This window comes from Mercenaria mercenaria, chromosome 1 (genome assembly GCF_021730395.1).
Source record: "Mercenaria mercenaria strain notata chromosome 1, MADL_Memer_1, whole genome shotgun sequence".
NCBI lineage: Eukaryota > Metazoa > Mollusca > Bivalvia > Venerida > Veneridae > Mercenaria > Mercenaria mercenaria.
In genome coordinates this window covers 1779738-1791988 of record NC_069361.1, presented here as the reverse complement: position 1 = coordinate 1791988, position 12251 = coordinate 1779738, and the positions used below count along the sequence as shown (strand labels likewise).

General features: G+C 33.3%; 1 protein-coding gene across 5 annotated transcripts in view; it reads left to right on the top strand.

Moving 5' to 3' along the window:
• Positions 1 to 12251, top strand: part of LOC128555474 (guanylate-binding protein 2-like) — a 57930-nt gene that overhangs the window by 13783 nt on the left and 31896 nt on the right. Inside the window, exons 2-12 of one of the 5 annotated variants that reach the window (XM_053537785.1) lie at positions 662 to 755; positions 2286 to 2336; positions 3220 to 3276; positions 3550 to 3737; positions 4052 to 4194; positions 4890 to 4999; positions 5644 to 6071; positions 6386 to 6666; positions 6934 to 7152; positions 7747 to 7837; positions 8281 to 10735. In XM_053537785.1, the coding sequence (XP_053393760.1) occupies positions 673 to 755; positions 2286 to 2336; positions 3220 to 3276; positions 3550 to 3737; positions 4052 to 4194; positions 4890 to 4999; positions 5644 to 6071; positions 6386 to 6666; positions 6934 to 7152; positions 7747 to 7837; positions 8281 to 8858 (2229 nt within the window). In that variant the 5' untranslated portion in view covers positions 662 to 672 and the 3' untranslated portion in view covers positions 8859 to 10735. Of the gene's footprint in view, positions 1 to 661; positions 756 to 2285; positions 2337 to 3219; positions 3277 to 3549; positions 3738 to 4051; positions 4195 to 4889; positions 5000 to 5643; positions 6072 to 6385; positions 6667 to 6933; positions 7153 to 7746; positions 7838 to 8280; positions 10736 to 12251 lie in introns of those variants that run through there. The other 4 variants (XM_053537780.1, XM_053537795.1, XM_053537800.1 and 1 more) reach the window with 4 other exon arrangements.

The window sequence follows — 12251 nt, the reverse complement described above, 5'->3', positions numbered from 1 at the left end:
TCTGAAATTTATCAGGATTTGCCTGCATACAGTTTATATGGAACATTCAAAAAGAATTTGACTTTCTTTTGATAATCAGGAGTATGAAAAAACAGAGTGTTATCATCTGCGTAATTGAAGAGACTTCCTTTCTTAATGAAATAAAAGATATCATTAATAAAAGCATTAAAAAGAAGGGGCCTAAAATTTAGCATTGAGGAACACCTTTGTTAATTTCAGCCTAATTACTAACCACATTTGATATTTTAACTTGATGTTTTCTGTTAGAGAGATATGATGACATTAATTTTATATATTGATCAGATAAACCGTATGTAGAGTGTTTGCAGAGTAGAGTTTCATGGGGTAAACAGTCGAAAGCTTTTGAGAGGTCCATTAAAATTGTAGCAACATAATGATTATTGTCAAGGGCTTCTTTCTAGTTTTCCAAAAGTTTTAATAGAGTGGTTTGACAACCAGACCCCTTTCTGAATGCACATAAGAATTAATCGCAGATGTTTTCAAAGAAAATTGCTCATTGCTCAGCCAGAACTTTTTTAAAAATGTTGGATGATACAGGCAGAATACTTACACGTCTATAATTAGACTACTTGCTTTTACGGCTTTCTAGACAAGCTTGTTTTACAATATGATGATAAAAAATATTGCTTAACTATTACAGGCAAATAAAACATGAGCGAAGAAAATCCACCGCAGCGGCGCCTGCCCGGAAAGCTGTCAGCAAGTAGGCTAGACATATTTAATACACCGCCACGGTAAGTTTGATAATACGCTCAGCATTTTAAATGTGACACAGAAAAATTGGTATATCGTATTGTCTTGTCAGGAATTATTCATGTGGGGAAGTTGGCAGTTACTTGCGGAGAACAGGTTAGTACTGGTATAGAATCCAGGAACACTGGTTAGGTTAACTGCCCGCCGTTACATGACTGAAATACTGTTGAAAAATGGCGTTAAACCAAAACAAACAAACAAACAAAAGGAATTATTGTATTATGGTGTCATAATTAACCTGTGAACAGCTACTGTAGAAACTTTTATTTCAAGGTATCAAATACTAATTCAAGAGACTTATTACAAACTCAAGTATTTTAACAAGGTGTTTTATTACAGTGTGCCTTGGTATAGCTTTTAAATGTAGATTTTTTTCAAGGTTATCTTTTCTGTTGTTTACATCCATGTCCAGAAAGGCTCATAAGTGCTTCAGCTCTTAAAGTCTGAGAAATATTTAATTAATAATTTGAGATTTGCAAAATACATTCTTGTTTGTAAACAATCTTTTTACACTATGCAGAATCATGAATGCTATAATAATAGTGAATACACCACATGTATGCTTATTTTTGCCATTTTACTTGTTTGTATACACTTGTTTTTGTAAAATGATAGATTAAATAAAACAAATCTTGTTTTTTTGTTCTTAGACTAGATTATTGTAACTTGAATATGTCAAAAGCTAATGTTTATACCTTAATTATTGTAGCTTGATTATTTTGAAAGATTAAGCTTGGAGTAGATTATTGTACAATGATTGTTCCGAGAGCTTTCGCGAGTACAAGACTGTACTAGCTTGTATATTTTGAAATAATTTAATTATTCTAGATCATTGTAGGTTGATTATGTTGAAAAGTCCATTGTTATAGATCAATGTACCTTGATTATATACCGAAACTAACGTTAGTATTTGATAGTTGTAGCTTGATTATATCGAAACCTTACGTTTGTACTAGATGTTTGGTGCTTGATTATATTGAAGGCTTACGTTTGTACCAGGTTGTTAAAGCTTGATTATATCACAACTTACGTTTGTACTGCATCATACTTTCGCAGCTTAATTATATCAAAAGCTTGTCTTTGTACTTATTTTTGTAGCTTGATTATACTACAAGATTACTTTAGTATCAGACAATTGTAGCTTTACTATATCGAAAGCTTACATTTGTACTAGCTTATTGTAGCTTGTTTATGTTGAAAGCTTAATTTCTAATCTTTGTCGGCTTATCTTTGTCGAAGAAAGTCAGTCAGTGTTTAAGTTTAATTACGGTCCATCCGCCCTTTCAGACACAATGAAGCATATAAATGCCACTTAGAGTATAGACCGCTTTGTCGGAGAGAGAACACTAGATTGTAATTTCAAATGAGTGGTTGATAGATGCCGCATCAGCGCAGCTCGAATTCCAAGGCCTTCTGATTGAAAGATTTACACAGTATCTGCTACAATATCGATTTTTAAACAGTTATAACAAAGTCATAACAATTACTTTTGCATGATTAATTATTTACAGCTCACCATCTGAGAAAAAGAAAACTACAGAAAAACCGAAGATTTTATCACCGTACGTGTTTTTACACTTTGACAAATGTGAAGTTACTATGATATCAATTGCTAGAGCCATTAATAAAAACATTTAGCGTTAAGTAATATAAAACAAAATTGATAAACATGTATATAAAAATTTTTAACAGTAAAAGTAATTTTGATATTTTATTTCTTTGTATTTATATTTGTATTTATAGACTTATTTTAATTTATTCGACCGTTGAGAGCTTTTCAGCTTTTCTTCTCAACGGGCGCCGGTGTTCAATATCACATCTTGGAAGCCACTAAAATTTCACACAATGTACTTTCTAGTCATGATACTTCTTACATAATCAAATTAGATAACACGTGTTTGAATTAAAACAAGTAATGGACCTATCCCGACATGAAATGTTTGGTCAAAGTTGTGTTTCCTATAAAACAATATTTGAAAACTTCACAGACAGCTCATTGTACCAATCAAACGCAATAATATAATCAAATCTGATCAAACAAATAATAAAAAGGTAATGGTATATAGCTTTGTCTTCCCGTGGTTTATATGTTTTTTTGCACACATCTGTGTTTAGACCAAAAATTCGATTTTCCGAGCTCCATGATGTTGGAGTTCATTGTTTACCACAAAAAGGTCATGTGCGCGAACAGAGAGGGATCTATTTTCTCATTTACCACAGAGAGGGGTCCGATATGCATACACACCGTGTTAAATAAATCTTGGTTGATTTATTTGCAGATTATGGTCAGTTTTCATCCTTGAGCTTTTATGAGTGGCTAGAACTACATGTGTCAGTAACATTCTCACAGTAGTAATTATCACAGTGATAATTCTTTTCTAATAGCTGAACGCACTGCCTTATGTCTTTATTCGGATTTTTCATCGTTATCAAAAATCTTTACAGGAAGCCAGATATTCCGCCTAAAAGAATCACACAACCATTGTCAAAAGAAACAACCATGTAAATATTCTCTAATCAGGAAATAAATATGCAGATAGCATTCCAACATTCAATTTGCTGACAATTTACCACAGCCAGATAACTTTGTTTTCTTTTCCTTTCCATTACGCATCTTTTTAGCTATTCTACGTTTTCACGTAGTGTTATATGTAAAATTGCTTTATTAAATAATTGTATGCTACATTGACTCATTTTCAATGTATCTGAAACAGTGCCATATGATAGCGGTTTGCAGTACATGACAAGGTTTACAACATTTTAACTTTACTTTAGGCCCGACAACCAAATATTTCATTCACCAATGATGCTGATTTCGACGGTTGATGGCAAAGCTACATGCAACCAGTCAACCTTAACCAAACTGAGAGAAATAGAAAAACCATTGAACATAGTTTCTGTAGTTGGGACATTGAGAACTGGAAAATCTTTCATCTTGAATAAACTGGCCAGTCACAGTTCAGGTACATGCCATATTAATGTTTTGCACATACTTATATGTATATCGCATACATGCCGGTGCTAACAATTAAATAAATTAGAATTAGTTAAAAAATGAGAAGTGTAATATCTCCTATTGTATCGTTTCGCCGTCGTTTTTTCATTGAATGAAATAAACAACATATTAGATGCAGAAACTATTCAGATATATTGTTAAATAGTACACAATAACCGCTTTGTCTGAAAATATTCTTGTATTTCCTAATGTTATTTCATTTAAAATGTAAAAATATGTGTGTAAATTTTGATCCTTAATATTAGTGTATTCTTTCTTCAGCCGGTGACAAATCTTGGTTTGAGACGGGTCACACAACGACAGCTGTAACAAAAGGTATCTGGGTAATGTGTCGGCCACACCCTACACAGGAAGACCAAGTTCTTGTTTTACTAGATACAGAAGGGATTGATGATCCTGATAAGGTATTTGTTTGGGTCTTGGTAATAAAGCATTCAAAGATGTTCTGTCTAGGTAATAAAGCAATCATTCTAGAAGGCTATAAGGTATCTAGGGTTTATAAAAGGTTTTACGAATTTTAGTTAACAAAACAATGATTTCACGTAAAAATCAATGATAAATACTAATACTAAACATAGTTAAAAATTCTGTAAAACTGACTTTTATGTATGTGTTATATAGGCTTTGCTATTTACATTAAACACAATTCTCTGTATGGCGGTTGAAGTCATTTGTTAGAATTTCAGGAAGTTTTTATATCTTGTATAAATATTTGAAAAATTGGGGGTGGTATGTTACATGAAATCTAATCATTCGTCATTAGTAAACATAAGTCAAAGTTCGTCTCACAATACCTTTACTGATTTTATGTTAACATAACCGTAGCGAAATATGCAGGGTTTTGAATGGTTTCACATGACATTGAGATTGAAACGACTAAGCGACACCATTCCTAATCATAATCTTCTAAAAGCTGTTTGTGACAGATCTTCAAATTAAACAAGCTCATTTTTACATTTCCCTCTTTCTTCTGGCGCTAACAATTTCATTATTTTCTCTAAATGAAATGCATATTTGATTTGTAATTCTGTAATAATTTGGTATATTGAATTCACTGTGTTTATGCAGAACATTATACATGCTATCAATATATATCTAGGTGGATATAGAAGACGACAAAAACCTGTTTGTACTTGCCACGCTTTTATCCAGCACAATGGTTTACAACACAAGAGGGAACTTTGATAGAACTGCAATTGATAAATTTAAGCATCCTTTATCCAATATTATTAATTAAGGGTAAATAACTTACTTGTTCACACTACACAAATAGAAAAAATCATTAAGATACATCACATATATTTAAGATATGTACAAATGTTGCTTGGAATAAAATAAACGTGTGAACATTAGATAATTCCTCAATATATACATGAAAATAAGAGATGTGGTTTGACTTATTACAGCGTTATGAATGGTGCTAATTAAAACGATAGCAATTTTTATGTGATTCGGATGGTTTGTATCTTTTCGGATTATCGCCGTATTACTGCTTTGTAACATTGAATCAGTTAAATTTTGTCACCGGCGTTCACCATCTGTTAATCAGTTTCATATCAAAATTGTAGTTGAGTTCATTAAAGTCGCGTGAGAATTCATCTTATTTTAGCTTATTGTTGATAATAGGATAACAGACTCGATCTACGGCATAGGAATAGTTCCTTTCTAATGATCAAAGAAAAACATTACATCCGATCATTACGTTATTTCTGTAAACAGTTGAATAGCTAATAGTCATTAAAAATGAAATTGTGGTGCACCTTATCTCTAGGTTGTATTTCGTAAAATGACTATCAAAAAAGTATATATTTGAGGTAGAAACTTGTGTACCAATTTTCCTTGACCGTATACAGATTTTTAAACAGAATTAAGACATCAATAAAGGTGAGCGGCTCAGAAGAAGACGATTCAATCCTTGATTTCTTTTTCCCGAACTTCGTTCTCACACTAAGGGATGTTACTCTTGAATCTAATGAGGAGGACGATGATACATATCTGGAAGATAAGTTAAAGCTTAAACGACGCAAAAAAGGTGAAATTATCAAAGAAGATTCCTTAAAAGAATACAATCTTCCAAGAATGCTTATCCGAAGATATTTCAAAAACAGAAAATGTTTCCGATTTAGGAAACCCGTCAAACGTGATCTGCTTAAAATGTTGATGACGCTGCCAGAGAATACTCTGAAGAGAGATTTTCAAGAAAAGCTAAACGAGTTCCGGAATTACATATATTCTTGTGAGCCAAAGTTACTGAAATCAGGAAAAGCAATAAATGGCAGGAGTAAGTGCAGTTTATATAATGCTCAATTTCCAAATTCATACGTCAAATTGTATTTAGTGTTGTTTCAAGCATCCAAACTTATTATCAGTTTTAAATATGGTGAATGAAAGAAGACAACTCAAGTTTGCAATTTTAAAGAAATATCATTAATATTCTGATTTTATATTGCAGATGTTTCCTTAATTTTAGTTGTGTTTTGTTTATAAATAAGCATACTGTTTAAAAATGCACTATAGTTTGTATTCTATAATGTATGTGTTTAGTAGTTTAAGAACGTATGTTTATAAACATGACATATATTGCTGTATTTACAGTGTTAAGTTCCCTATTGCTGAATTATGTCCATTCCATACAAGTTGGAGAGTCTCCATGTTTGACAAGCGCAATGATTTCAATGTCGACTGTTGAAAATACACATGTAGTCCAGAAAGCTTCGGAAATATATAAACGTGAAATGCAAAGACGTCTTACTTCCTATTCACCGAGTGAAAAAGGTCTTGTTAACTATCATAAGGACAGTATGAAAGCTGCTCTTGAAGTTTTGAAGTCTGGACTAATTATTGACGATGAACAAATCTATGAAGAACAGGCAATGGTAAATAGAAGTCTTAAGAAATTTAGCAGTTTACTATAATGAACATGATAATATATTTAAACTTTCGAGCATGTAGTTTTACTTTGTTGTTGTCATCGTGCAATATGGATATAACATGTAAGATATCGATATGAATGTGACGTTGTCCTTACCTTTCTATGAGGAAGTATATTCTTTATATCCATCGCTTGCTCTATCTCATTTAGCTTGTACTTTTGACCAGGAATATTTTTATGCGTCTCATTCAATTTCAATTGATAATTTCAGGTTTGCTTCAAAAACCAGTTTGAAAAATTCAAAAGTGTTGTCAAGAAAGATTTAGAGGCAAAATGTTTGGATACACTTGGGAGGCTGGATACAATGAAAATACAAGTGAAGATAAAGAATCGCAAGTACTGCACACCAACAGGGTATGATGATTATATGGAAGATATAGACTCGTTGATCCAGCAGTTTAATAGAGAAGTCGGTTACATGGGATCTGTGGTAAGCTGTATCTCTGATGTTTCGTTTAGCATTTAGTGCATTGAAGTAAGTTTCTGTCCGGCCCTGTCTTAAAGATTAATCATACTTTTCAGTAAGTTGGATAATTCCTGCTTTTCAGTTTTGTCTTTTGAAAGTTTCTATGATATTCCAGTTAATTTGGTTCAGCCCATTGTTTCTTGTAGATAAATCCCTTTATTTTTAAATGGGGGCATTATGCTGCTTTTCATGGAATTGCATTCTGTGATTCCTTGTTTTCTGCTGTTCGAACGCATCCGGGGATGTCTCAAAAATATCTTTTTTTACTTGTAACATGTGGAAATATTGAGCTCTGCTTACCCTGGGTACTAGAGGGCTTGAACGGTAGCATGCATTTTCACTACCTCTATAAACAGCCTAAATCAAACCGAGCCTGCAACATTTCTATTTTTAGTGCTTGGCGGCATTTAGATTGCTGTTGGGAAGGCTTCTCGGTCATTTTGAAGCAAAAGAATGCATCCACGGAAATCAAAACAGAGCTTGATTGATTTTGAATAATTGTGAGAACTCTTAGAACGCATTTATTGAATTGATCCGTATTTTTATTTTTTTTATAAGGCGAGAATCGTTCTTCAAGATTTTCTTGAAAAAAAGGTAGAAGAAGAAGAAATTGTGTACAAAATGGTTCTAGAGGCACTAGATGGGCAAGGTAGAGTTTTAAGTTTGTCATAAGATACCAGAATATTCAGCAAATTATCCGCTACTTCGTATAGAATTCTGAACGCAGGCAAATTTATTTTACATTGTTTCATTAATGTAAAAAACATGATTCTAGATCTTTCTTTGGTTATATACATTAACATGCTGTGATAGGGTATATCTTTAAAAGTTCTTATAAAACACCTATTATTTATAATGATTCCTTTCACCTTTTTGGCAGTACAATTACTTTTAGGTTATTGATGAAAGATTCCAACTAACAGAATATACTAGAGTATCGTCTGTCTGTGCCTTCTTGTCAAGAATAGAAATTTCATGGGTGCTTTTAGCTATATGCCTATTAAAGAAGTGGAATAGCTTCATTGTAAAATAAATGTTTGAATGATTTCTGTAAGACAGTTCACTGAATGAAATCCATTTACTTTTTTGCAGAAGGGCCAGCAAGGAAAAAGATCAAGCCCCTGAGTATGTGCAGAGAAGAAGATGCTAACATTTTAAAGGCGGAAGAAGAAGTTGAAGAAGCAATTAGAGCTGATATTGAAATGTTACAAGTCAACGGTTTACAGAACATTGGAACACAATACCTTTGCATGCTGAAGACAAAAATTGAAGAAGTAGACAGAGTGAAGAAAGAGCTCACTCCGAGCAACCCATACTACCGTAAGTTATGTAAAGAAACGATACATTGGAAAAACATTGTTGACAAGGCTGCATTTAGGAAGCAGCTAAAACGAGTAACTGAGCAAAATGATCCTTGGGACGATGTTATAGGACCGCTTTGGAAGAAAGCGCTGGAGAAAGATGAATCTATAGACGAAGATGATGTCACGTCACAATGTTCTTTTGATGAGGAGGATTTCAAACCTGCAAAGGAAGAGTCAACAAGTGGAGACAGTTTAACGATTCTGCCTGACAGAGTTTCGCCGGAGGGAATGTCTGATGACCAAGTTTGTCGTGATCCTGTTCCTGTCGAAGAACGAAGAAAATCTGATAAATGTAACATCATATAATAATAGCTACTGTTATAGGACAATTCTTCTTGGCAGTTAAGTGGTGATTGAATTTAGAATTAAGATTTTATGAGCTAATGTTTAACTTTCGAAAAAAACAACATGATGTGTCCGAGTGTAAGTACATGTGACTAATGAAAAAATACTAGAACGGTTGTTGGTATATGCGTATACATGCACTGTTTCACTGTGTATCATTTTTAGTTCAGATACTTTGCATTACAATGTACAAATATATTATATTGTTGAAAAGCTTCAAAAGAACGAGAGGGAAATTGCAACAGTGATTGCATCGCACTGCATCCTGAGAAAATACAATAAACTGCAAATTTATAATATGACGTCCGTACGCATGGAAAGTATGGAGGTAAAGGAAAGTGTTTATAATATGTGCTGATTTGAAAACGTGGACTAAATGCAAAATATGGTAATAACACACAAGCGTTGATCTCCTGTTTGAAAACCATTATAGATGTATAAGAATATTCATACTGTTTCGTAGATGTTTATGCAGTTTTGTTGAAGACCCGAATATCGACTGTCTGTAAGCTTTCGAGGTCCCGCTGGTTCCGTCATATTTTCTTATCTTTTGGGAGCGGTCGTACTTTACTTTCTTCAGATTGCCTTAGAAAGAAGGAGAAAACCATCAGTTGAAAATAGATTAACAGAAGATTAACAGACAAACGCGGTTAAATTCTCGGCTTAACCCTAGACATTGTAATGAAAGGCTAGAAAATGCATATGGCTTTTGTGCACACGAAGATTTTATGTCAGGCGAAATGCATCCTAAATGAATATTTCGAGTAAGCTGATGGTGGGAAAGCATTGGTAATGATAGCGATCCTTGATTTCGCCACAGGTAGGCAACTTTGAAGGTTTCCATGAATATCCAGTGTCACACAGACCTTCAGTTGACAAAAATAAGTACACGAACATTTCTGCTTATTCGGTCGAGGGACTTACTGATTGTATTTGTTTGTTTTCTTTGTTTGGATTTAACGCCATTTTCAACAGTGTTTCAGTTACGTAACAGCTAACATATATACTAACCAGTGATCCCGGATTTTTACAAGAACAACCCTGTTATCCGCAAGTTACTGCCAACTCTTCCACATGAAATAGATCTGGATGATGAATGATTTCAGACACAATGTCTTTTTTCAAATCGTCACGGAGAACATACGGTCCGCTCGAGGATAGAACTCACGACCCCGCGATCCGTAGATCGGCGCTCTCCCAATTGAGTAAAACGGGCGGATTTGCTGGTGTTATATAAATTGAACCGTTAGTAGGGCACAGGTAACGTGGATACACATTCAGTAATTATACCAACATTAAATCATTTGATTTAAGACTTGAACGTATCAAGAATATGCATCCAATAAAATTGTGCTGTGAATAGGATCGTTTAAGCATAAGCATTCAAAAATTTTACCAACAATAAAACACATTTTTAAAGACGTGCACGTCTTAGGCCAAATCATTCAATAATAAAGTGAGCAATAAAATAGTATATTTTAGACGTTCTTGTCTTGAAAACAAGCATTCAATTACTTTGTCATCAATACAACCTTCTGTTTTGAGACAAGCATATCTTACGCACAATCATTTTAATATATGCCAACTATAAAATCGTCTGCTTAAGACGTGCACGTTATAATCATGTTCATAATAGCATCGTCTGTTTTTGAGATTTACCCGTCTTAAGCATAAACATCCAATAATTAGGCCTCAAATAATTATGTCAACAATAAAATCGTTTGTTTTTGAGACGTGCCCGTCTTAAGCATAGACATCCAATAATTATGTCAACAAGAAAACCGTCTGTTTTTGAGTCGTGCACGTCTTAAGCATAAGAATCCAATAATTATGTCAACGATATATCGTCTATTTTCGAAACGAGCCCGTCTTAGGCATAAGCATCCAATAATTATGCCAACAATATATCGTCTGTTTTTGAGACGTGCACGTCTTAAGCTTTAGCATCCAATAATTATGTCAACAATATATCGTCTGTTTTTGAGACGTGCACATCTGAATCATAAGCATCCAATAATGAGTTCACTTTTAGAATTGTCTGTTTTTTAGACGTGCACGTCTTAAGCATTTTTAAGCATCTAGTAATTAGTTTTACCAATAAAATCGTCTGTTTTAGAGGTGCAAGTCTTAAGCATAAGCATTCAATAATTATGTCAACAGTGAAATCGTCTGTTTTTTGAGACGTGCACATCTTAAGCATAAGCATTTAATAATTATGTCAACAATGAAATCGTCTGTTTTAGAGAGGCGCAAGTCATAAGCATAAGTACCGAAAAATTATGTCAACGGTAAAATCGTCTGCTTTTAGACATGCATGTCTTTAGAGTAAGCATCTAAATGAACAATTAAACCAACAAAAAATCCTCTGTTTTGAGAGGTGCACGTCTTAAGCATAAGCATCTTAAAATTATACCAGCAATAAAATCGTTTGTTTTGATACGTGCACATCTTTAACCAAAGACATCAAAAAAATTAGGTCAACAGTAAAATTTGTCTGTTTCAAGAAGATCGACATACCGCTGATGTAGAATGATTCAAATGATAATTCAACAAGTTTAAGTTCCGACACTATTCACTTTTCATAAATGCATTATCTTCTATAAAACAGAACCTACTCGAGGTTTAAAAGTAACTTCACACAGTTTAAGAGGTATTCATGACCTTCACCTTCGATGTATTTAAATTGTTATTTTAATGTTGATATGCCACTGATAGAGGAAAGTCACGCTCCGAGAGCGTAGCCCCGCCAAAATCAAAAGCCTGCATCAACGCATTGTATGTATAGATAATTGTATAAAAACCTATTGTTGATTACAAAAAAACCTAAGTATTTTGAGGTTGGTTTAGTTCATTCTACGCTGAACAAGAACAATAGAAATTGTAGGGTATGTGAATTTTATTAATGTCGCTATCCACTATTTAAAAATAAATGAATCTAATTGATTTTCTAGGACCACCAATTCATCTTTTTATACTATAAGTCCTGATTTATCACGCATTTCAATTGTTTTATATGCTTTTAATAACGTGTAATAATGTTTGGAACAAAACGTACCAGAAACAACTACAAATGTATATGAACATTTATATTCTTAAGGAAATACTATCACGGATTTCTCTTTCATGCGTGTTGATGAAGTAACGAAGCCTTTAATAGAGAATTCCTGGATGTATCGTTTGGTATTGTGTCTCCACAAGGATTGAATTAAAAGACTGCGTATCAAGATCTTTCATAAATATCTGTTAAATACTTATATATCAATGCTGTTTATGTTTCCCGGTTTTTTCTGGTTCTTATCTATAACCATTTCAAGTATGCTTTTTATAGCAGTATTTATATATCATACTATGACC